The sequence below is a fragment of the Pleurodeles waltl genome, chromosome 6 (assembly GCF_031143425.1).
Source record: "Pleurodeles waltl isolate 20211129_DDA chromosome 6, aPleWal1.hap1.20221129, whole genome shotgun sequence".
Lineage (NCBI taxonomy): Eukaryota > Metazoa > Chordata > Amphibia > Caudata > Salamandridae > Pleurodeles > Pleurodeles waltl.
This window is the reverse complement of record NC_090445.1, coordinates 713,117,395-713,143,788: the sequence shown is the minus strand read 5'-3', so window position 1 is coordinate 713,143,788 and position 26,394 is coordinate 713,117,395. Positions and strand designations below refer to the sequence as shown.

Genomic DNA, 26,394 nt, shown 5'->3' with positions numbered 1-26,394 from the left:
GGAGTACGTGGCAAATGTGACACATCTGTAATTATGTGGAAACTGGCTTGTGTACAGTGGACGCCCGCATAATTCTAGTACCTTTGATGATGATCCATAGCAGAGTTCATAAAGCAAGCAATAGTTCTCCCTCGGAGACATACAGCAGCCTCCTACTAGTCCTGAACTCGCCTGTGTTTTGGGATTTCTTCATTGAACGTCTTCAAACACAAACAAGCAATGTTTGTATATTGTTTCCGGTTCTAGATAGATTTTTATTTCCCTGCTTCCTCATACTATTTTTCCCTTCCTGAGGTTTCTTAACGCAGGGTCTTACATCAGCTGCCGCTGTTGCTCAGAGTCCTGGCTGGGCAGTTTCGCAGAAAGCAGCCGTCCTCCGCATGAACAGCACCCCTGGCTTGCTCAGGGTGCACTTGATGGTTCATTGTCATTGTCATTTTTGACTGCCCATGGCACCTGAATCCCAGTGAGCAGAATGATCACTGGCCCCTCATGCTCGGAGCTTGTGGACCAGAGAGAGAGAGAGAGACACTCCTCAGAAGGCAGGAATTCCCTCCTCTTTAGGCAGGTCTCTTCTAGCTGAGTCCATGTGGAGGGGAGAACGGACAGTGTGCAGCTTCGAAAATACCCAGAAACACCAGTGGAAAGCCCAAAAGACAACAATTGAGATATAGCTTTCTGCTTTGTGAAAAGCTGGATAAGCGTTGCTTGCCAATAGAGTGACAGTCTTTATGATTTGGTGCAGTCATTGTTTTTAGAGCAGGGGTGCTTTACTGACTTCTCTAGGTACCACACAGTGGAAGCCGACTCAGTCTGGCCTTTTGTTTTACGCCAGCCGAGCAAGAGGGTTAAAGCAAGGCTTCAGTCAAGGGATGTGCAGAAGGTCACATAGGTGGTCACCTCATGGGGCTCTTAAGATAGAGCCATAAACATCACTAAGCCCTCTTAAACTCTGTTATATATACCCGAGTCCCACCACCCAGTGGGAGACTATTCACAGTCTAAGCATGCTGCAGGTATGTATGCATGAAGAGAAATATTCTAGGTAGGCCATGCACACAGAAGGTCGAATTGGTGTCTTGTCACAGCTTCAGGTGGTTCTGTCAGGACTCCGGGCAGAGCACTCCTTGAGGTCAATGAATATCTCCCTATGGATGTAGTGTACTAAAGCAGAGGAGCAGATAAAGGCATACACCCGGTATGAACAGCTAGAGTAAAGCACAGAAACAGAATGGTGAAGTCAGAGCAGCCTTAGTGTGAACAAACAGGGAACAGAACAGTAATGGGCAACTGCACTGGGGTTAGCACTAAGGATGTACACAGGTGAGGCTCAGAACTTCCCACAGCAACAGGGAACATCAATACCTCTGTGCAGATTACTCTTACAGGTAGTCACCTTGCAAGCCCCATAGAAAGAAGGCAACAGAAGTGATTCTGTCTTGGAACTTTAGGGAACAAACAATGATTGTACTTGCATGCATGAGACAAGCTCTTGTGGGTCCAGCTGGAGACACAGTGGCAATTCCTGGAAAACAGCAATGACACACTGTCACATTTAGGCACTTAAGACTGCATACAACACTAGACAAAGGATGGGGCAGGAATTGCCTCCTGGGAACCAGTAGTCAACCCCTGTACAAAGGAAAACACTTATACACAGGTGAGGGCTGATAGTACACTTACCAGACACAATAACTCGAGGAAATTACAGAGTAAGAGCTAGAAAAGAGCCTAGGAACTGAAGCTCAAAAATATACACAGGAATTCTAGGAAACTGTAACAAGCAAGAGGCTAACTACAAGAAAACTAGAGACTGCAAGAATCACAGAGAAAGAGAACAGAAACTAGGGGCCAAGTCTGAGACACAGAAGAGAAATTACAGGTGATAAGGTAGAAGCGAAAGGAATAAGTAAGGGGAAATAATAGCGGCAACAGAAGGAAGAAACTAGGAAGCAAAGCAGGAACAGGACTGGAAAACAGGGTACGGGCTCTGGCTGAAGTAAGCAGGAACAGGATTGGAACATATGGTACAGGCTCTGGCTGAAGCAAGCAGAAACAGGACTGGAAAAGATGGTACAGGCTCTAGCTGAAGCAAGCCAGAACAGGACTGGAAAACAGGCCAACAAGAGGTCAAGTACACAAAGAAAACAAACTCCAATGCACAACAGGGAGCTTCAGAAAATGGCAGCTAATAAGCAGTTCCAGGCAACAGCAAGCCCGGGGGCGGAGTCACATGGCTGCGCTGCACAAGAGTGGTCACAGGTGTGTGCAGTTCCAGTCTCTCAAGTCCCAGAGGAGAGAATCCAGTACAAAGGAACAGCAGGACTATTCCCATAGGAAGCAATAGACAGCAGAATCCACATCTTACTGACTACTAGGCAGTGCATTATGGGGCCTGAAGTCCATGAAAGCAAATCTAGGTCTTCAATAGCATACAATATCAAAATGGGAAGTGAGCAGAAGTCAGAAAGGGACTCTGGATGAGTGTTAATGGTGATTCCCAGGCTTCAGATAGTCTGAGTACAGTGCCCTTCAGAGATGGGACGACAGCATCATAACAAGTGTAGGGGAGGTAAATGCTGGCTCATTGTCTCAAAGAAGGGCGATGTATAAACTACAATATGACTCTCCCTAAGCAGGACGCAACCAGTAGGCGTTCTGGCAAATACTCCTGGAGGATTTTACCTCCTACACCCTCAATAAATGGGTAGAGTGTTTCTGCTATAGGTCTTCTGCTCCTTATAGATTGTATTGCCAAAGGCAATCCCTTTGTTTTTCTGCTGTTTCTAAATGTTTCATAACTGACAAATTCTGAGACTTCTACTCCTATAAATCGTTTTTAACCTCCTTTAATCTATATACATTATTATAGCAATTTTAAGTTGGTTTCATTTTCTTTTTTGAATATACAATAGATTTACTTTTAGAAATATTTCTAATAAAAAAATGATTCTTTGAAAACTCAGGCAGGGCTTTTAATCCCTGTGGAAGACGCAATGGTTTCAAATCAAAAATCCCCACATCTTCTGCAAGAGCAACCTGCGAATGTAAAGAAGATGGGCTCTTACTCATCCCTTCAAAAATGTGATTAAAGTCTACCACATAATGTGTCTTTGGGTAAGTCTGACATTGTTCATCACCATGTGCGGTGAACTATGAAGGTTAGACCTGCTACGGTGTAACTCGGTGTAACTCTGCTGTATAACAGCCTCGTGGCATACCCTCCTCAAACCCAGGCAAGATATCCAGAGCAATCCTGCTGAAACATTCAGGGAAACCATGAACGAGTGAGGCCTCTTTCGTAGGAGTGATACTCACTCTGGTTCAAAATGCAGATCTCTTTTCTATGTTGATGGTAAGGGAGAAGATGGCTTTGCAGCACTTCTATCCTAGAATTACAGACGCTAGCCTGACCAGTGCAGCACTGCCATTCTCTTTACATTTATGGCAAGCAAGGCTTAATTACCAGTTATTACAGGTGGAGCACAAACATTCCTGTTATTGCAGCAGCAACATTACAATTAGTTCCCAGGTAAGTCAGACTATCATAACAAAGTATGTAATGAGTTCTTCTTTCCCTTCCAGTGCATCCCTGCTGGTCCCTGGTGCGGAGGAGACGCGCCCTGGCCTGCCAGGCGTGGACTTGTCATCTCCATCTGCTGAAGTTGTGGAAGAGTCTGTGGCCGCACTGAAAGGTGAGGATAACGTAGCTCATCGTCTGCGCCCACTGGATTTGGCATTTCCTGAAGTTGCTGAGGTTTTTGTGGCGGTACAGAGCAGCGGGTGCGCTGAACCACCTCATTCACCTCTGGATTTGGGAATCTCCTTATCGCCTACTGCCGCTCTAGAAGAACTCTCAGAGGTGCTCAAGGACTGGTGTGAGGAAGCACCCTGCCCTCCCCCTTTGGATTCGGGATTCTCCTCGGTACCTGCTGATGCTGCAGAAGAAGAAGGTCCTGAGGTATCAAGGAGTGTGTGCTTGGAGGCGTCTCACCCTCTCCCTATTGGCTTGGAGTTATCCTCTCCACCTGCAGATGCTGTGGAAAGTCCTTCAGGCGTAGTGAACACCGCCCGGAGCAGGTAAATGAACAATGTTATCTTTGTCAGTGCTGTTGTGGGAAGTCGATGCTCTCGTTCTGCAGGTTTGGTCCAAAATGCAGATTGATACGATTATATCCTGGGAAGGGTAGTGGCTAGTAAGAGGAAGCCGCTGAGGAGCCTGAGCTTGCACCGGGGTTGCTACAACAGACGTTCACATGACCAATGACAGCCTCACAGCCTTGGCTGCTTGTCTTTCTGCTTGCTACAGAAAAGCACATGACAAAGGTTCCGATGTTTTATCATTTCATATTAATAATATCACCAGTGTACTGTACCCTCAATTGTTTTAACACAGAAATGCCCACTGCTGCTATATATATTACGGATAGTTCCAATTGCGCCTATGTTGGAAGGATGGGAAACACTCAATCCACCAAGCTTAAAAACGGGGACTTGCACGTTTCCAGCTATATCCCTGCATGTAATGCATTAATCCGCTGAGTTTTCTTACCAAACAGTATGGTTTCGAGATAACCGTGCACCATAGTTTGTGCCGCATCCAAAGAAAGTCGAGGAATCCTATCTATTTTTTTCCTGTCTTGCTGAGATCAAAATACAAGCCTTGCTGTTGACAATAGTCTTTTATTTTTGGGATCCATGCTGCCCTCGTGTGCAGAAGGAGTATGGCAGCACGGCCTGTTTATCCGATTGCCCTTCCACCCCGTGTCTGAATTAAATTACATTTGCTAGCATAGGAAGCTGTAATGTGATTTGAGTTCAGGCTGCACAGCTGTCCTGCTTTTGGCAAATAAACAACCAGGAGCTAGACATGTCATAGAGACCAAAAATACAATATATAATTAATAAAGAAGACCTTCTAGTACACACATAACACAATGAAAATCTAACCGGTAAAATTACACCTACAGATCAAACGCCTAGAAAAAGTATGGGGTTTGTTTATATGTTGCTGATTTGTTGTAGATGTACACACCTCACGAAAAGAGTGCCAAAAATCACTGTACTTTTGCATTGCCCTCTTTTCCATCATTTGAGACAAAAGCAAAGTTTGACAATGTCCTACGCAGTCAGTTCTTGAATTTCCTGAGCGAATGTTACATTTTTAAACTAAGATCTGTTTTAAAGTGGTGTTCACTTATTGCCACAAGGCGGCAGTGTTGGTCCGCAGTGCCAACCTCTTTAGTCCCAAAATGATGACTGCTGATTTCAAGACCCATTGATATTTATCAGCTATCTGATCTATTTATCAGCTACTCTTTCCATCAGTGGCCAGGTGGATAGAGTCTCATCTGTTGTCCATCCCCTCTGTAAGTTGTCCATAATTGTAAACTTCTTTTACAATATAGTTTCTTCACAAGGGTGTCACTTGTTAATCATACTTTGGGTTGCGGGAAGGGTGTGGCACAGCCTACCTTTTACAGTAAGAGAAAAACGTATACCATGTCACCCCGTTACTTATTCTTTACTAATCTATTCTCTGGTTGACAACTAATACGATAGTGTGAAATTTTAGCGTGGTCAATCATTTATGGAAACCTTACAGTGAAACGAGGAGAAGATGTTAGGGAAACAAATTAAGAGAAGGATCCCTTACCTGAACTTATATTAAATTAGGACCCAAAATTGTCCGTCAGCCTGTTTAAACCACGTTTACAATGGGGCGATCCTCATCTGTTCTAGCAGCAGTATGCGGCGCAGTGCAGCTAAACCCAGCAGTGTACTTATAGCTGAAAAGGAGCAGGGATGATGATCGTTGTTCTAGGAAAGTTACTTAAATACGCTGTGCTAAAGAAGGGACAGAAGTTCAAAGGAAAAACCCGTGCGAAGCAGAATAAAAAAGTGAGGGGAGAACATAGTTGTGAGTTAAGCAATTAATTACACCTCTTAGGCCTGACAGTTCTGGCTTGCCAAGATAAAGGATGGCATTTAGCTTTCTTGTCACCGCCAATGAATAAGGCCGAGTTTGCCCCTCAGGCTGGAGTGTTACAAGTTGTGGCAGCCGATTAATTTAGTATTTGACTGGCCTTAAATTTGAAATATTAGTTATTTATGGTTTTTAGTCATCTTGATCCTGGAACTTTGTGTAAGTATCCCGGTTTACAAATGTGTAGAGCCTTGTAGGTGAAGTAGCTTATGCGAACATGTATTCTGACTTACAAGGCGAGCCATTGAAGCTCCTTTTAAGACCGGGTGTTGTGGCCAGATTTTCTGTATCCAGAGGTCAGACAGTGGATCAAGTAAGGATGTCTTTCAGAAGAGGTGTGTGTGTGAGGTCCAAGTACCTCTGTGCTCTGAAATCAATGATGGAATAATTGACACATACAGAGTAAAAGTCATCTGTTATTAGGAGACTTTTTTATACTTTTTTCGCTCAGTAGTGCTGCAGGTTACCTGATATCATTTGACCAGTCTCTGCATCCAGAGTGATTTTGATGATAAACCATGTTGATATAGCTAGACAATTTGAATTTTTGAGGGAATGCAATTTGAGCTCTTGTCCTTTGGGCACTGAGAATGAAGCCATTTTGCAGCTTAAGTTTGCATTTCTCTAGGCAACATTGTAGACGATAGATGTCCTTGACGGAAGTGGTTCTCTTGTAGGGTCTGGTGTTGTCTGCCTCCTGGCCGTCGGTGTACACAGCCTTCTGCAGATTGATTCCCAGAACTTCAAGATATAAGTTGAAGAGAGACAGGAAGAGTACGGAACCTTCAGGGATGGTGTGAGGCATTTCCTATGCATACAATCTGGTATCTGTTGTCTTGCGAGGAGGTAAACCAGACTTCTGCATATTCATGTGCGGCAAGAACAGGCTCAGAATGTGTCTCTCGTGATCAGCTGCAACTAAACTTGCTCGAGGAGTAAAAAGTGCCAGGATCCTGCATTGTAAAGTAAGTGGAGCACACTTTCCCGAGTCTTGAATGTGGAAGGCTCGCCGCAGCACCCTGATCTGAACTCCAATGGGACAATCTTTCCAGAGATGCATTGCATTGCATTTTTCCTTCAGTTTTGACAGTAGAGGAAGTCAAATGAGAGTACCTCATGGTCCAGATCTGGTTTCCGGGGAATAGGGCTGTCTCTAGTGCTTCCAGGGTGTCTGAGGTGGAACACGGAAAATAAAGGCACTCGTTATGGGATTCTTGGAGTTGAAGAGGCTGAAAGTGGTGTTTGGGCGTGCTTTCAAACCCACTAGCCATTTCAGAAACCCCACGCTTGCCACAATTTGTTTCATGGATTCTCCTTGGACATAGGATGATACTGACCAAGTATTTGTGAATTTTGGTGGAGTCTTTCCCATTACTGAGGTTACCTGGCCACAATAGAGGGTCTGATGAAACTCATTTTGGTAGTGAAGAAACCAGCACACTGGGAACATTTGTCTACTGAGGTCGATGGAGATAGTGGAGTTGGGTGTCGGCTTGTTTGGAATGCAAAGTCTTGCATTGGGGCGGGACACTGCAGAGGGTTTGCATTCCAGTTTTAATAATGCTTTTTTTGTCTGCCAATGTTTTACCAGAAGGTGGCCTGGCTGAGGGTCTTTATTTTTCCCAGTGTGCTCCATTTTTCCAGTGGGCTCCATCTGTAATGTGTTGGTCGCTGTTTGTCCAACCCTGGCTTTTCCTTTGGCTTTTGGTACTTTTAATGGTGCCTTTATAAAGGGACAAAAGCAAAACTAGGAAACAAAAAACAAGACTAACGGGCGGTGTGGAGCAAAAAAGGATCTCTACAATATTCCTTCCAGTCCTCTCCCTGCTTGCAGGGTTTGCATTTCCTTGTATCTGTGTACCTGGCACCGGTGCCAGTGTCACTGTGCCAACTTCTGGTTAATAAGTACTGCGCGTCATGTGACTGTGGTCTAGACCGGCTTCCGTACAATGGCTCTGTGTTGTCTTCTTCTGCGGCTAAAGCTCCAGAGGCTATGGCGCCATGTCGGCTGGTTGCGATCAGAGATCTTAAGCGCTGAAGTACAAATGCCACATACAAACGTATCGCTGTAGCAGGTGCATTAACCCATTGAGGGATCTCATTGACGCACTGTCTGCATCTGTTTTTAGTGGACAGACACCAGGAGGACCCATGCATGTGAAATCTACATGCGTAATACCTACAGATGCCACATGTAATTAATGAAAGCGCTAATAATTTACATCACGCGTTGGAAGGATGGGAAGTCTCAATAAAAAGAGGCCTTTAGGTTTTTGTTTGGAGCTGTATTTCACTGCAGTCACGTGGCCCCTACATCATGTCACCTTCAACTACAATACACCATTTTATCCTTAGGCCTTTTGTTATGGGACTTGTAATTATTATTATTTTTTTGGACCTTCAGGTCCTGCCAGGTCAAGCGTTATTGTCTCACTTAAGCTGAGACTACTTGCCTGCAATGTCCATGATGCACTTCCAGTTTGCCTATGTGGCTTCACTTGGAAGCCCTGCCTTGTCTCGACTGTCTCCTTTTAATCCCCTTTGTGTAGGGTTACCAGATAATTCCATGCCACCTGAGCGACAGTGCTCCACTCCTGGGCTGTAGTTTAATAGCAGAATGCATTCTGGGAGTTGCAGTCTGGGTTAATTTCACTTGATCCACTTTTTAAGTTTTAGAAGAACTTTATTGATCATAGTTATATGAACTATAAGATATTAAGTGTTCTGTAATAAACAACAGAATTATGCTTAAGCATAGAAGACAGTGTAAAATAGTACATCATTTCTAGAATAACACACGTAGACCTATGCATGATTCAAAACAGTAACAAAAGGAATATATACACAAATCCATGTTCAATAAGGAATTTAGAAAGAGGAAGTAAAAAGGAAAGAGAAGAAGAAAGAGAAAAAGAACTGAATATTGGGTTATTAATTAAACGTTAGACATTTTCAGAAGTAAATGAGAAGTGAGGCTCATGTGATAACAAGCATGGAAGATTCCAGCGAACCACACTCGCTGCGATTCATCATGTTATATGCAATTTATAGATAAATTGTAATAGTATTTATATAGCGCTTACTAACCCTGACGAGGCGTAAGTGCGGTAATAATTTATAAGTTGTGCGTAATATGGAATTAAAGATGATTTTCAAGGGGGTTTAGGCACCTCTTCAATCAAAGGTTGATGTACAGCACATAACATAGCAGTAATATATATATGAATTGTAAAAAGACCTGCTTGATCCACCATAACTAATGCACTCGAGGACAATGACTTGTAAAACAAAAGCCCAGGGCAGGAGCATCGTGTTGTTTATGACATGGAGTCCCCCCTGAAACATTACCTATGGGTAATTGTGTATTTTCCTTTTAAACAACTGAGAGTGGACGCTGTCAAGGGTTGTGTGATAATTAATAATTTTTGTAGCGCTTTCTAGAAAATCAGTTGGTCTCAGTAGGATCAGCTGTAAAATCTTTGAAAAGGGTGTGCACTGCTGTGGCTTCCCATCTAGGTTTATCTACTGAAAGAGCCAAAAGGGGCGTTTTAAAAATACATCCACCTCCCGACTGGTCAAAAAAACGCCAATTTCATGTAAATGTGCACCGAATAAGGTAAACTTTTATATAGTGGTGTTAGATGCATACATCTTCGTTACAGCAGCGGGGGTGGAGCAGAATCAGTAATTCGAAAAAGACTCAAACAGCCATCAGAAGTCACCCGTATGACATCAAAGATAGAGCTGAAGACCGAAGAGAAGTAAATATTATAGGTGGTAGGAAAATGGACTGAAAGGGTCTCCGATGCCCTGTTACGCACTCAATATCCATGTTTAGACCACTGGGGTGAAATGAAGAACGGCGTAATAAAGGACCAACAGTAACAAAACAATAAAAAATAGACAGAAAGCTATATTCTTAAAACAATATCAGCCATAGAAACTAATTGCCATGAAGTTAATTAAAGCATGTTTTTTTTTAATTGGCAAACAAATAAGAATATCTCCCAGAATACCCTACTTTCAGTGCTGTTAATGTTTCATCACAATATATTGTGTTTACATTTCTAGTTGTTCATCAGTATCTTGAAGCTATTGGGTCCCCATATTCAATTAGTTTCCAAATCTTTTCTTTTAAAGAAGTACACTGGATCGTCCCCCATAATTTACATTTTAAAATGTGTTGCTAGAGATTTTCTCTGAAAAAGACCAGGATGCAGAAAACTCACGTCAGGCTTCTTTTTGCCTTCACGCTTGCACTCTAAGATGTGTCTAGATAGGATGTTGTAAGCAGTGTTTAATTTGTGCTTGCTGTTTCCGGTGCTGAGCACCGGCACTTATTTTTGAGGGCCGGGGATTATTCTTCTGACTCCAGCATTTGCTGCGAGCAAAAGAGACATATGGGAAAGACGGAAGAAAGGAAAAACGAAAAAGTGTCACAAAGGGAGAAAGTAGAAAGCTGCAAGAGTGAGCTGAAGGGGCAGGGAGTGGCTTTATATGGATTGAAGAGGCCCGAGATGGCTTCAGGATTACGCTGCTTCAGTATGTCGTCTTCCCACATATGATTGCAGCAACCGCATGTTTAAGAGGAGTGCTTTGGGCACCGGCATGTTTTTATTTACAAATTAAGCACTGGTTGCAAGTATAAGAAAACATTGGAAAGAACGTTAGAAAATACTTTTTTGCCATTATTATTACCTATAATGTCATGTGTTCGGCCCTGTGCCAAAACTGGGTGTTGCTGTAGGACTGCAACAGTCCAGTTTGATATTTAGTACTAGGCAGATGTTTTGACGGTTTTTATGCATTAAGTGTGCTTTCTATTTTTTTGGTTTCACAGGACAACCCATATGCCTGTTTATTTGATTTAATTAATAATTTATGTTTCTCCAAAGCTAAGAAAAAGGTCACATGCATTCATCCATTATTGTTGATGCATAATGTGTTAAAGTTCTTTTTCAGTAGCTATTTTTGCTTCTTTGATTTTGTTTGCTTAATTCATATGTTAATTTTATTCTTGTCCTTTTTTGTTTCCCCAGTTTTAGAACTCAGTGTTGTTTCTTTGATATTGTTCTAAAGGTTTGCCACGAAGTCATGATAGATTATGGTGCTACTGATCAAACAATTACCTTGTTAGCAGAGTTGGGTCTAACAAACATTAGAAACTGCACATATTTGCCAAACAGCAATCACACTCCAATAAAAACCAAGTGGCATATATATCATTCAAAATGATAGACACGTCAGTGCACCAACAGCAACGTTAAAGAAAACCTGAAACATCATTAAGCCAGTTACCTTCTAAATATGTTATGTAAGTGAACATAATCAGTCCATCAGTCCTTTCTTAGTGTGGCACATGTAAAACAAGCGAGAAGCAATCTGTTGGACATGTATTTTATTTACTCTGTGTTCTGTTTCACAGTACAGTTATTTTACTGCCTTGGATCACTGCCTACCCAGAAACCATTCCTGCATCCGTACCATGTGCAAAACAGTATTTACTGCCAATGCTGTGGGTAAGGAGGGCCCTTATGACTCACAAGAGACTGCCTCTCGAGAGCCATGGCCATCTCCTACGGGGAACATGGACAATAAATAGCATATTACATGGGCTGCAAGTGCATGTAGGTTATGGGATGAATGCCGGGACCTGCCTTGCAACAGGAGCGTTGAAGACACCTGTAATGGAACCCACATGCAAAAAGGGCTAAGACAACCTGCTTTGAGCTGTCCTTTCCCTGGACAAGTTTAAATCTTACCTCCCGGAAGCAAATTTTCACTGAACTTTGCAAGCACAGGCCCTCGCCCATCTGGATGTTAGGCCATCCATATTTGCTGATGGTGGTCACTGCAACATTAGTCCATACCGACAACTGTCATTGGGGGATTACCAAAAGACACCCAATGAAGAGAATAGACTACACCAAATGGTCTAAAAAGTAATTTTGCCATTGCTCCAAAATATCTTCCCTGAGCAGTGTGTATGTATAAAGGACCCATTTTGGGCATTTATCCAAACCCTACCCCTGCGGTTCCATGACTCATGAAAGGGATTGGCACATGTCGTCACAGAACTCCTACACTAAGGACTGCACTGGCTGCTGCCAGCCCTGCTGAATTACGTACAAGGAAGTCCTGGTGGAAATGCCAGCGTGCCTGGCAGAGAAACTCACCATCCCCAATAACAAACACCATACCAGTAGTCATTCCCTAGCCAGTCTAGAACTCACATGCTGCAAATTAAATTTTTGACACAAGCTGACCCAGTCTGCTCGCCAAGGCAGTTGAAGAATATTTGGCCCTGCTCCCTTTGCAATTCAGAAGTGTCACTTTGCCTCTGTGTCCCATCGTCTCACACATGCAGCCAACCAGACCGATCCACGATGTTCATTTTCCTGCAGCTCTCAAACTGTGAGCTCCTCTTTCAGACCCTGATTATTGAAATCTCCCTGTCACAGTTCTCCCTTGGGTTTTTTGATTTTAGTTCCAGTACTTTACATGTATACCAAATTAAAATAGTAAATGGTGGTACAGATACTAAGGGCCTTATTACAAGTCTGGCGGTCTACTGACCTCCAGACTCATGGTGGTCCGAGTGCCACATTATGACTGCAGCAGTCGTGCTGCGGTTGGACCGGCGGTCTGGCGGTGTGGCGGTCCTAATCCGCCAGGTGATTAAGACTTCGTTCACCGCCAGAGATTTCATGGCGGTAACGCCACCATGAAAAGGCTGGCGGAGGATGGGTGCAGGGGGCACCGGGGCGGGGGCTGCACTGTCCATGCACTTGGCATGGGCAGTGCAGGGGCTCCCCTGGCCAGCACCCTCGCAATGTTCACTGTCTGCTTTGCAGACAGTGAACATTGCGAGGGTGCGGGTGCCCCTGCATCCTACAGCATTGCCGCTGGCTTGATTATTAGGGTGTTTCCCGCTGGGCTGGTGGGTGGAAACTCAGGATTCTGCCCACCGACCTAGCGGGAAACTCGTATTGGGCCCGGCGGGGAGGTAGCCACTATGGCGGCAACCTCCCTGTCAGAAATTCACCGGACCGTCCGCCAAACTCATATTGAGGCCCTAAGTGTTCCTGGATCCCTAGTTGTCCCTCATGAGTTCCTCATCCAGCCCTGGTTTTGCCTTTGCTTTGTACTTACTTGTAGCCGGTATTGCATGTTTGAGGGAGAGACACGCAAACCTGCTAGTTCCAGCATGCAAAGGGCACAACCATGACTGAGTGAACTGTTCACTTTTGACAAAGCAGCTTGACATCTCTTCTTCCAAATGCAATGGGCCAGGAATGAGACACGGGCCCTAAGGCAAGCAGAGAAAATGCCCCATCTTTCCACTGGTTGGTGTTTATGGTGAAGCGGGTCCATCATACCCCTGGGCCCGGTGCCGCTGCACCTGCTGCACTGATGACAGCCGCGCACCTGACCGCTGGTGACTAAGCCGCCAAGTCTGGCGCGGCGCCCGCGGCTGACGAGACCTGTCGGACGGTGATTTAAATCCCCGAGGCCTGCCGGGACTTGCAGACCCAGCTCGCTTTGTTAGTGCCGCGCTGGCGAGAGGTGAGGCCGGTTGTCTTGGGCGCCGTGTGTTGTGCGTCGGGAGCCGCGGCAGGAAGTGGAGAGCGAGGGCTGCACACTGCAGCGAGACCCTCTGGGGCAAGTGCCGGGGCTGTGCGGGGAAAAAACACAGGGACCCCCAGTTACTGCCTCCGAGCTCGCAGAAGTAGAAGCTTCAAACTTTTTACGGTGACTTGGGTCTCGTCCGGGAAGACGAAGAAGCGCTTGGAAGGTGAGCTATACCCTTCTTCCCTGACCCTCCAGTTTCTGTATTATATAGGAGAATACAATCATTTGTTTAAGGAAAATACCATTGGGTTCATACCAGAGTTCATTCCGAAGGCTAGAATGGTTTAAAGGCTGCACACTCCTAAAAGAACAGAAGTTTTCCTTGAGGAAGAACGCTGCATTGTTTTAAGGGAAGTTCAGCAATTAATGTGAGGTGCCCTATTTCCCAGGCGTCGCGGTACTGAAGGCTCGCAAGAGGCTGACTGCTGGTATTTCAAGAACAGGACTGAGAGAAGAAAGTTACAATATGACGATCTTTTCCGCTTGTGCCAGGGTGTTTGCATTTGCCGTGCACGATGCTGCAGGACGCTGTGAGGATGGTACCCTGATCGCTTGTAAACAAAGCGAGGTTGCTTCCAAGCGACGGTTGAGTTTGTTTAATACTGTCAAATATCAGGCATTCTTGAGATGGAGACTTTTGTATAGACTGCAGTGGGAGGCACTCACAAAGTGTGACATTCTGGCAAATAAACTTGGAGACTCCTAAGGAGATATTAGTTCTGTACTCTGAATAGGACCCCTCCGTCCCAGCCCCTCGTCTTCTCTGTGTTTTGTGAACAGGCTAAGGAGGCACGGAGAGTCGGGCCTGACTCACTCCAGAGATGGCAATCTAAATGATGCTCATAGTGAGCTGCATTTTCATTGGCTGGTGCCAGTTTGAGAGGCAGTCAATTTTGCTGTTCATATTAGCTGTGGCCTTCACCCCCCGCCGCTGTATGTTAGCACCAGTGGATGAAGGGGCCCCCTCCTGGCACGACGTACACTCTGCTGTCCCTATGGTCAGAGGTTGGTGTGAACTCGGGATGTCTGACGGTACGGCCACATGGCCTTTAAAAGCTCTGTTACTGAGGTGCCTATTTCCAGGATATAGCGGTCAGAGGTCTGCGTGTGCTGTCCCTCACTGGTTCTCGCAGCACAGAAGCTCTACCATTAAACGCAACAGGCCAAAATTATTGCAGTTCCATAGTCACTTTAGGAGACTGTGTACAGTACAGAGCGCTACTCCGATGCACGCTGGGTACCTCTCAAATACCAGCACCTACCTTTTATATCAAGAAATTAAGTTATTCAAGGTGCACAGTGCAGTATCTGATGTTTTATTAAATTATCAGTTAAACGTTACTCCTGGAAATTAGTGGCCAACTATTGATTGATTTGCTGGCAGCCTACCAAATGGTTATGGTGAATGTCCATTTCCCAAGTGGCACCCAAACCAAAGTCGCTGGAATCGTGCTCTGCCATCGCTGATTATTTCACCTTTTTTGGTGGCCCACTCTTGAAGCAATGGCCTGTCTTCCAAGTTGGCTTCTAGTTATTGAGTTATAATCGCCCTCAGACAGTGGTAGTGAATGATCAGCCCTGCATGCCAGGTCGGATCATAAGGTAAGAAGAGCAAGTGGCAGGATCTGCCAGGGTTTGGCAGGCGATGGGCGATAGTGAGTTCTGTATGCCAGAAGCAGCAGTGTGTGACAAAGCGTGCCGATGGTTCAAACACGCATGGCACAATATGTAATGCTTTCAGTACAAAGGGCATTGAGCAGGAGAATATTCAGATCCGCGCCTTAGTGTGCACACGGAGAAGCTCCTGCTTACGGCATAATACAAGAAAACTATTTTGAAGAAGAAACTATTAATACAGAGCAGAGGTAGGAAGGGTGAGATGTGTTTGGCAGTGGCCGAAAATCATGCAAAAAAATTTGGAAGGTTTTTGCCAAAGATATTGCTAAGCAGGCAGACGATCCACCATGTAGGGTGGATATAGCCAATTGGGTAACTTTCTGATATGGTTGGTATACTAGAGTTGGAATGGCCGGATATATGGATTCATTCCCTAGTGCTTATGACGTTGGGCTCACGGTCTCGTCTCGAAGAGTGCCGTTGTTCAAATGCTAAAGTAATGGTAGAGGAGAAGGCTAGTGGCCCTGATAGGGTGCCCAGGAGGTTTACTTTGCACAGTTGGCGAGACACGCTGGTGGCCCTGTCCTCAGCAACTTTCAGATCTTCTGTATTGCCAAAACCTGGTGATTTGTTACCACCTGTTAACTTTACTTGATTTGAATGGAAAGGATTTATAAAAAGTGATAGTTTCTAGAATGGAGACCTGGCTATTTATGAGGAGATTCTACCACACAATGAAATAGCAATTAAACCATCAACACCCATGATGGATCATTGTTTCAGGCTCTACAGGCAAGTGTTGAAATATATTAAAAATGTAAGTGTTGCTTATTTGGAGTATTTATAGACCTTACACCTGCATTGGACCTATTCATAATAATAGGTTTTCTTCTATACAGTATAGTTAGTAAATGCCAAACAATATAGCACTGCCTCCTTGCATTTTCATATTCTCCTTGACTTAACAATTATAATTAGTGATGTTTACTGTTCCCAAGCTAATTTTGGGCAGTAACAAGCTAGATGTACTAAGCTTTCTCTATAATGGCAACATTTGCATGGCGAATGAAGTTGTGATTGCTTCATATTTGTTTTATTTCCCCTGTACTAAAAAGTCCAAAGCAAATACGCAAAAATGTAATTCTTAGAGCTTTTGAGATTGAGGCCATTTAATGGGAGCAATAAATGATTATTAGCATAAAAGTCTTTGAGAAAACAAATTATCCAAAGAGCTGAATTTTTTGGGTCTTTTGTTTTGGAAACTGAAAATATATTTCATAAGACCATCTTAAATAAAGATTTTGAATTAGGCTGATCCCATGAACATTCCATGTTCAAATCATTTCAAATTATGGTAAACTTTATATGCCACGGAGTTCACGCTTGTAATAATTGGCTGTCAAATTCTTCACATCAAAAATGTCTACAAGTATTGGGCTCTGCTTTCTTCAAATCGAACCAGTATCTTGACTAGGCACCATTTGCTGTAAGCTCTTGATCAATAAATCCAAATTCTCAACGGATTTCGGCTGGACTAGGTGATTGTGGGAGACACAAGATGTATCTGGACAGTTTCCTCTGCTCTGTGTTGAACCAGTCACTGGGCATGTCAGGGGAAGTTTCCATCCCATATGTTAATGATGGGATACATTTGGCCTTGATCATGTTTAAGAGGGCATACTTAATGGCCCATCTGGATTATGAGATAATTTTCATGTCCCTGATTTTAGAGAAGTAGTCTTTTTTTAGACTCACCCGTTGGCCTCAGAGGTCACCTTTGGTGTGGATAATTACACCTACATAGGTGTAAGTGTTCACATGTTGTATTACTTGCCCTTCCATGTGCCAACTAATTATTTAAATTGTGGCCAAAAGGATATCATTTATGTTTGTTTGTAATTAAACTCCAGCTAGTTGTTCTCACTGATCCCACAAAGATTTTTCAAAGTGTGCTGAAAGCCAATTAATGTATAACCCAACAGAACTGTATCATTTGCAAATTGAAAAAACACGTGTTTGATGCCCATTCAGTTTGAGGGGGACAAACCCTCGAATTCTTCAGGGTCTCCTCTTTGTTCGCAACATATAGGTTGAAAAGTTATAGTGCAAGAAGGCCTCATTTTTAAGGCCTTTGTTGACTTGAATTTTGCCAGTAAGACTGTGGCTCGTTCCTATTTAACTTGGACCCAATTTGAAGAACGCAACCTTGAGATTATGTTCAGTATTTTACCCAGCAAACAAAATTGGAAAAAACTTTGTCCAAAGCAAATTTCTGTTGATGGAGTCAAATACATTTTTTAAATCAATTTAACAGGCATACAATTTAGTAATTGTCAGGTTCACTTTGTTGATTAGCAGGCAAAGTGTCATGATGTTGTCAAAAGGCTGCAGTTATTTCTCCATCTAGTTTGAAACTATGGACTTAATATGGACTATGGACTTAATATCTTTTCTTTGGCCCAAAATTTTAAATCCCCAAGAATCAAATTCGCATAAAATTTTGAGTCAGTATACAGAAGTGCAATAAGCTTATACTTTGTTGGATCTTCATGGCTCCCCTTTTTAGGACTCACCTGAGACAGCACATGTCACTTGTGACAATCTACTGTTTCTAGAGAGAAAAAAAATCACAAAAGGGACTTCTATCCGACCCATTACTTCCAATTGATTGACTTCATAGTTAATCTTTTCTTCCTTTTCATTAGTGACGGAGTGCCAGCACCTCTTGGATACACTCGTCTGTGTGTTTTTCTTTTCTTCCCTGGAGCATGGACCAAGTACTGATTGAGTTCGTGATTGGTGTTCTTCCGTGCTGCTTGTGTTCCGATTGTGGTAGTGTTTTTTTGTTCATTTTACATACATTTTGGCTTCCTTTAACAGGCAAAGCCTGGAGTGACATCAAGAACCCTTATTTTCCCACCCTGTCTCTTCCTCGGAGTACTAGATGCATGCAGACATCTTGCAGTCCAATTTACTTTCTCTTGCATATTACCAGAGAGTAAAAAAATACAACCCCGTACACACACAAATTGCATCACAGTTTGCTTTTGGGAAAACATGCATATGTTTTCACAGCTCAATGATTAGACAAGTAACAAGCACGTGGCGGAACTATACAGAGCCACTTCAATCATCTTTGAAATAATGAGTTGTTGGTTCAAGCTAGCTGCAGGGTTTGTGCCTCGGATCCCTTTATTTACCTACCTGCATGCAGAAATGTGAGGACAAGTATGTAAACAAGCGGACATCTTGTGATGTCCAACATTTACTTAAAAGGAGCTTTAAGGAGTCCGAGGTTTGCATAAGCAAGCATAATGTGATGTCATTCAGAGGCAGAATATATTCTTCTCGCTTTGTCAGAGTTGTTTCGATATCAGTCACTGTTATATAATATTCCTTGAATGCATTATTACCTGTAAAAAAAGTAGGCTTCAAAACAAAGCTTAGGTGGCACATGCTATTGTCTAAAAATACAGTTTCTTGGTTTACAAGTAACTGTTAACTATGACCAAAATACAAATGGGCCATTCCAAAGAATATCTACACACCTCAGCCCTCTACTAAAAGATTTCACCTAGAATGAAGGCTCAGGCATGTTTTCATTAAACAAAGCCCATTTAAAAACATGCTTTCAAGTGAAAACTGAATATTCTCTCTTTAAACATGAATTTGTCAACTAAAGTCCAACATCTTTGAATATGCAGCCTTCAACAGATGCATTAGCTTTCTGGAGTGAAACCCCTTGATCAACTGCTGGGGGGGCTGCACAGGGTCTTGGTTCTTTTTTTCGCATTGTCTAAGACAGTGCATACGCGCTGTCGCTTGCAACAAACTATTGTTTCTTTAATAAAATAAAATAAAAACTATAAGGGACTTTTAGCTTGTCCATTACTTATCACTGGTTGGCTTCATTACCAATCTTATTTTCTTCCTTTTCATTGGTGACCGCGTCAGCGCCTGTTGACTTCACTTTGTCTCTGTGGTTTTGTTTTCTTCCCAGGAGCATGGACCAAGTACTGATTGATTTCTTGATTAATGTTCTTCCGCGCAGCCTGCGCTCAGACCATCTTTTATTTTTTTTGCTTTTGTTTGCCAGACATGTACTGTCACAAGGACAAGCGTATATGCCCACAAAGACCAATGTCAAGATTAGGTATTTGCACAGAATCTACTGTGGGTCTCTTTCAAAGAAAAAGGTCCCTCTAGCTCTCTGGGGAAACCAACAATGAATGAATTAGTCAAACAAACTCATAGTGTATTCACACTTGGGCTGTATTACAAAGAACACAGTCAAACTGAGAAGGTTTCTGTTCCTGCTCTATATTCTCCTCCAATATACATTTAAATGACAGTGTACCCTATATCACAAAAGTGCAGACGACGCAGTGCTCAAGTGTGTGTTTAAAAATATATCTCACCATTAAGGAGTGCAATGTGCAGGGTGTTAGCTACATCAATCATGCGCCACATCAATCATGCCTTGACTGATGTGGCTGACACCCTGCACATTACACTCTAATGATGAGTTATGTGAGACACATTCCTGGTCATTGTTGACAGCAACCGGGTAATAGATTATAGAGACTGATGTTCGGTATGGGTTTCTGTCTCTCCACATATACAGATACTGATCCGGACGACTTTTCATCCTGAGGAGACCCTCCCACTCATAAGGGGCCGAAACTTCGACATTCCTCCCTTGGTTCCCTGATTAGTTATAATCTACATTGTGTGGTAGGGTGTATGCTCATGTATTATTAGAACAACCTTGTTAAGAACCAGGGAGCATTGATGGTGTCTTTTGTATATATTTTATGTATTTATGCACCCACGAGCTCCTCTGCACTTTTGTGATGTATGTTAAACTGTCATTTAAATGTATATTGGTGGAGAATATAGAGAATATTTGGAGAATATAGAGCAGCAATACACGTGAACAATTGTGAAATGTGAATAGCCACATAATTTGAATGGAAGATAAATTGTATTGGAAGTAACCATGGGAGATTTATTTTGAGGGCTTTATTTTTTTATTGTAGTTTTGTTGAGACTGGTATTGCTAGTCCAGGAGGGCTACCTTTAGATGCGGTCTTTGATGCAGGATCTCATTAAATTCAAATCCTGGAATGTCCAAAGTTTCCTGGACACTAATGATATAATTCCTTATAATTCTTGATATAGCATCATCGTGTTTCGTTCACTGGTCCCAGCCTGCTATATTTCATGAAAATCTAATAAGTTTGCTGATTTCCTCAACTTCAATTATGTTGTGAACAGCGTTAAGAGCAATTGTTATTTTTGAAAGGTGCAATCGATGCTGGCCCTTTCTGAGTTTCCTCATGCATCGACCTCGTTGATAGGCCACACTTGTGGAAAAAGTTAAGAGAGTAAGGTATGACCAGTGGTTTACTGAATTCGGTGATATGGCTGCATGCTGATACATTGGTTAAAATAAATGTTCCAGATGGATGACAAACCTTAAGTGATTTAAAAGAAGGTTGCCCACTGGCACCAACATGCATTAACCTGTTTGTAGCCACTATGCCACATTTTCTAGAGATTCCGGAGGTGCACCCAGGAAAAGTAGTGCTACGGAGCATGCATATTCTGCAACATGTGGATGATGCTGGTTGCCTAGCTTGCAATACTTTAAAAAAAAAACATTGAATTGATGCTGTTATCAGTTTTTGAGTTCTGTCAAGCAAAATAATCTGGCCATAAATGTTCAGAACACCAAGTTGATCAAATTGTTTCTTTCCTTCCAGATGTATTAGTGTGTGAACTATGGATGTGTTAAACCTAAATGATGTACCAGCATTTGATTACATTGAATTGATATTTACGATAAAGGGGTCAAGGGATATGGAACTCTCCAAGGCCAAGAAAGAAGCTGCCAAGAATTTGAATGTCTTAAAAAGATCAATTGAGTGTGCTTGGATCTTCGTTAAAGTCTGTATTAGGAGCCCTTGAAGATGAAGTGGCTTGATGAAGGGAGTGGGCGCAATTCTTTAGCCAGACTTAGGGATACCCTTACAGGGCAAGATGCAAAATGAGCAGAAGCAGGAGAGAGTGCATGAAGAAATCATGCGTTTATTAAGAGTTTAGAGGGTAATGTTGAAATGAGCACTGGCAAAGCTAAAAAAGGCCTGGCCTTGATAACGTGTTTTTTTTTTTATGGTTCAAAGTGTAGACCTTAAAGTAGAAGGCGAAAGTGAGTTGTAGTAATGTTTATCATAAAGACTGAAGCTTGTTTTAAAAAAAGGCCAATGTATATTTTATTGGTGTGGTAATTGAAAGGTTAAACTGGTAAACCATCAAGTAATTTTGGAGAACATGAAAAAAGACTTTTTACATTTTTATAACAAGTCACAAGTAGGGGTGGTGAACTCCACTCCATTCGCGGAGTTTGTGGAGTTTTTCCCCACTTCGCTTAGAGTGCGGAGTTGCAAAAAAACTCAGCAGAGCGGAGTTTTTCTTCGTTCGCGCTCACCAACATTAAGTTGGCGACCGCGAGCAAGAAATATCTTACTCCAGACCACCTCCTGGCGAGATTTCTCAAGGCGGGCTGTCACAGATGGTCGCTTCCGCTTGCCCTGAGAAACCTTCCGTTCGCATTGAGGAAGCTGCCGCTCCAGTAGAAAATCTTGAATGGCAGAAAAGAAGCAACGCCCTATTGCTCTGCGCATTGTGCCGTTCATGCTGATTTTACAGCGCGGGACAAACACTTGGTGCTAAAAATCAGCGCAAACGGCATTACTGAATGCACTCTGCTTCTTGCGGAACTCCACCGCTCACGGAACTCTGCATAGCATGTCGGAGTTTTTTGGTCACTTTTTGGAGTTCCGCATAGAGGAACTCTGCCCAGGCCTTAGCAAAAGTAAAAATGGTGTGCTATTTATTTAGCGGAGGAATGCACTTAGGCTGTAACTGACTGTTTGCGCTATAGAATGTACTATTAGTGTGAGATATAATATTTTAAGATCAACTATTTGGCAGGATGTCATTCTATAGGTCTTTTTAGTAAGAGGGTAATTGCACTGAGGCAGGGCAACTTCTAAATAGGTAATAATAACACTGTCACCTTTATGCTCTCAATAATAGAAGACTGTGGAAGGAATATACAGTGTTGTGAAAACATTTATCCCACACATGACAGCATTACATACAATAAACAACATATTCAGCAGTATGATCAGTGCCTGTGAAGTGTGATTTAGCACTGAGGCTGAAGCCAGTAGGTCCACACAATCCTTTAATAATGCTGTGCAGCCAGTGGTTGAAGTGGCTGGGATCGGAGGGGCAAAATGTGCCCATACGTTTATGATTTATGAAAAAACGTTCCCCTGCTTTTTCTAAAAAAGACAACCGTCCTGGGATGGTTAATTCCGACAGTTTAAATGCCTCAGCTGAAATGTCATTCAGTGAGTCTCCTGTGCAATGAAAGGAAAGCCGGGCAGACAGCTAAACAAGCCTTTCTGCCAGGTTGCCTGCTTGCCAGAAGGACATCCAAATGTATGCTAAGAGTTAATCTGCATATGTAAAGAATGCTTTGGAGCTGGTTCTGGCTAATTGACCTAATCAATTGAAGCTTTGTGATGACAAAAATGTATTCTTTTTGAGTCCTTGTGCAAAGAGTTAACTGGGCTGTGAAGTGCCTGCTTTTAATTGTAATTGTATTTATATCGTGCTTACTACACCTGGAGGTGCTGAAGGGACAGAAATGTAAAAAAATTGCACTATCTACCCAGGGCACAAGTCGGGGATACATACTGGTACACGGCGTCCACCTACTATTTTCACAGAGTAGACAGCGTCCACCCTGCAAGAACCCGGGCCCCACTGAAAAATGCTGACCTTGTCCAGGTGTAATTTTCAGACACCGGGACACATTCAGCAGCGTCCGCACATTTGTCAGCTTTCGTTTGGAGCTGCAACATGCAGGCAGCAAGGGGGCTTTCATATTGGACTCCAGGTGGGTTAATAACAAAGACCACACTTAAGGGGCCATTAGGTCTGCTTTTGTTCCACTATCCTGACTGGGAGCTAGCTGAGCCTCCCACCTAGATGCAAATGCAAGGAAAGGGAAACAAAGGCACACAGCTTGTTGTTATCACTTCACAAATTCTTGAGTGGCATGCCTTTTAGTTTGTTCAATCCCCGAATATGAGATATGCCCGAACCGAAAGAGTGTCAGATGTGTTGGTCTGTCCCAGTTTTTACACAAAACAAAAGAGTGGTTCTTAAATTGTTTAATATTTCTTTTACAGCGCTACTCATCCCAATGCAGGGTGTCAAAGTGCTTTACATCACACATACATAAAATGCATTGCAATAAATCCTATAAATGTACAAATCAATGTACAAAATGTGTTACATAAGACAGTGAGGGTTACAAGGTGTAGGAGTCACATGTCCTTCATAGTTCACTGTACTATACTAGAAGAATTACAGTTTATGAATGGCGAGTAACAATGGAATCTCTGTGTTAAAAGCAATAACTCACTTACCTATCTACATAAAATAAAAATCCGTCATCTGCATGATGTGCTTTGCAGGAGACACATTAGCCCTCTACCAGTCACGGCTTCTGGTGTTAAAGGGGGTGGGGCGGCACACGGGGTGGGTGGGAGCAGGAAGGGTGGCGGGGGGAGGAGAAAATATTAATACAATAAAAAAATAAAAAACTTACCTGAAAGCCTCACCCCGTTCCTCTGCTGGCTGCAGGCAGGCACAGGCTCCCAGCCTGCCCTGCGGCCAATCCTGATGCTGCTCAGAGCAGCGTCAGGATTGGCTGGGAGTACCCAGCCTGGGTGCTCCCAGGCAGATTGTGAGCCTGTGCAGGCTCTCTCCTGCCCAGCAACTCTGTTGCTGGGCAGGAGAGAGCCCTGTGCGCATGCATGTTTGGCCAGAACAAGTCTCCCTAGCAAATGCACTACCCCCCAAAGTTATCTTATTATTATTATTGTTACCCTAATTTTACTGGGCACACAAAGATCTGTGCAGCAGGTGCTTTAACACCATGAGATATTTTAAAATGTAGACTTTGCAACCAATTTTGCAGAATAGATTTAGTGTTAAATTTACATGTTGCCAACGTCTTTGTGGCAGAGTTTTTTTTAAATATATAAATTGAGGCCCACATTTTGTGTCTGGGTTGCATCACTTTTTTGGCACAACCCAAATGCAAAATCTATTTTGCTAAGTCTCATAATTCACTCAAATGTACCCATCATAGACCTGCAAAACGTGTGTGATGTGTTAAGAAGTGATGTCACTTCTTCTGATGTCAGTTCCTGCGAGGTCATGGGTTGTGATGTCACTTCCTGTGATGCCTTGATGTCATGCTTTGATGACAAGCGCCATGATGTCACTTGTATACTGCCTAACTTGGTTAGCCCCCCCACTTCTTTTTTATAGGACTTGTGCCCTGTACCTACCTATTACTAAAATATGTATTTGGGAAGCATAATTTTATCCTAAATATTAAGCACATTTTGTAGCAGTCTATTTTAGACTGTGTAGTGCAAATTTAAAATAATGATTTACATATTCACAGTGCTTTCTGTCACAGACTGTGACCTTGTAACACTAAAAATTCACAGCCACTTTTCTCCACTGCAGCATCTTAATTCTGCGTCTCTCTGGGTACACACAGACATCTGCAGTGCATTAACTAATAGAGGTTTCATAATGTACTATATTGCATTTCCCATTGAGTAACAACGTTTAATGTACTATATTGCATTTCCCATTGAGTAACAACGTTTTTATTTATTTTTCATTTAAGCTGCATATTTTTGTATATGTAGCTACCTGACGGGGAAATACCAGAAAAACTTGCAGAATTTTATATTTTAGCCTCACTTTTGACTACGCCCCCACTGCATGCAGCATCCGTTCCCATACATTTTAATGCCCTTCCACCGCTGTGTACAGCACATATGGAAAAATAAATAACACGGTGGAAAACGCATGGAAAGAGATGTTTGGGAATAGAAATAACACTTTCTTATTACTAATGTAATGGGTCACAGTGAGCAGTGTCATAAGGCGAATGGCAAAAAGTCTGCACTTAGCTGTCCGGCATGTAATTGTGACCAGCACTATGGGAATTGGAAGTTTAAATTGGCTCAGCGTGGCACGAGTGTGCAGAGTGCCTTTAGTGAGAAATCATACTGCAAAATGTTAAGTCACAGAATGAGCACCTCGGTGCATGCGCCCACATATCAAAGTGTTTCCCAGGAAAAGTAAAATGCTCGGTGTTGCTGAATTTAAAAAAATGATAGTGCACACTTTGTGTAAAAAAACTGTAGAAGACAAAAAAAAACTCTGTGCTGGTCTTTAACGCCTGTTCTGGTCAGTGCTTGAAATGGAAAAATGGAAGTCCAGGTACTCTGAGCCGGAGTACCTGCTTGTTTCTGTGAAGTGTCGGTACTCTCCAATTGAAAGTATTACTTTTTTTTTTAGAAGTGCCGGTACTCTCCCTCTCAAATTAAGAAAGTGCCGGTACTCAGCAGCGGCCAGTACGAGCCCATTTAAAGCACTGGTTTGTTTTATAATTTACAGAAGTAAAAACGTTGAAAGAACGATCTGCATTTACAGTGCTTTGGCGCCATCAAGTGTCTGAGTTGCAAACTGCAAGTATGTGGAAAAAGAAATCCTGACTTGGTAAAGCAATGTCAGCTGACTAGAGCGTCAGTAGGGGTCTCTTTGCGGGAGTAGGTTTAAACTTATTTCCTAAAAGCCTAGTGATGGTATAATTACAGAATATGAGCTCACTGTTCTGCCATATGACACTTTGTCCCCCCTAGTGAAGGAGGAATATGTTTTTGAGAATGGCCCGTGCAAGAAGAAATTACATTGACAAAATTGTGAAATTACACTCACAATGAAGGGAACTAGTGGCTAAAGTGGCTGACCTATTTACGTCTTCTGTACGTTATGGTGGTTGGACGCTAAATGTGAACGACATTTAAACAGACCGATGGATGAAGAAGGCTGACCCAAAGCCTTTCTGTGTATGTTTGTTATATTTCATTTTTTTTAAAAAACCATTGTCTGTTGAAACGGCTAGAACTATCTCAAAGGCCATGCCTTAAATATATCTTTTCAGTTTATAACACATTGGGGAATAAGGTGGAGTTTTAACACATTCTTGA

The 26,394-nt window shown here is 42.8% G+C and overlaps 1 protein-coding gene across 7 annotated transcripts in view; it reads left to right on the top strand.

The window, feature by feature from the left end:
• TACC2 (transforming acidic coiled-coil containing protein 2) overlaps nt 1-26,394 on the top strand; it is a 343,330-nt gene that overhangs the window by 145,920 nt on the left and 171,016 nt on the right. For all 7 annotated transcript variants that reach the window (XM_069239186.1, XM_069239188.1, XM_069239189.1 and 4 more), the window contains exon 6: nt 3,586-4,080. In XM_069239186.1, coding sequence (XP_069095287.1) covers nt 3,586-4,080 — 495 coding nt within the window. The remainder of the gene's footprint in view (nt 1-3,585; nt 4,081-26,394) is intronic.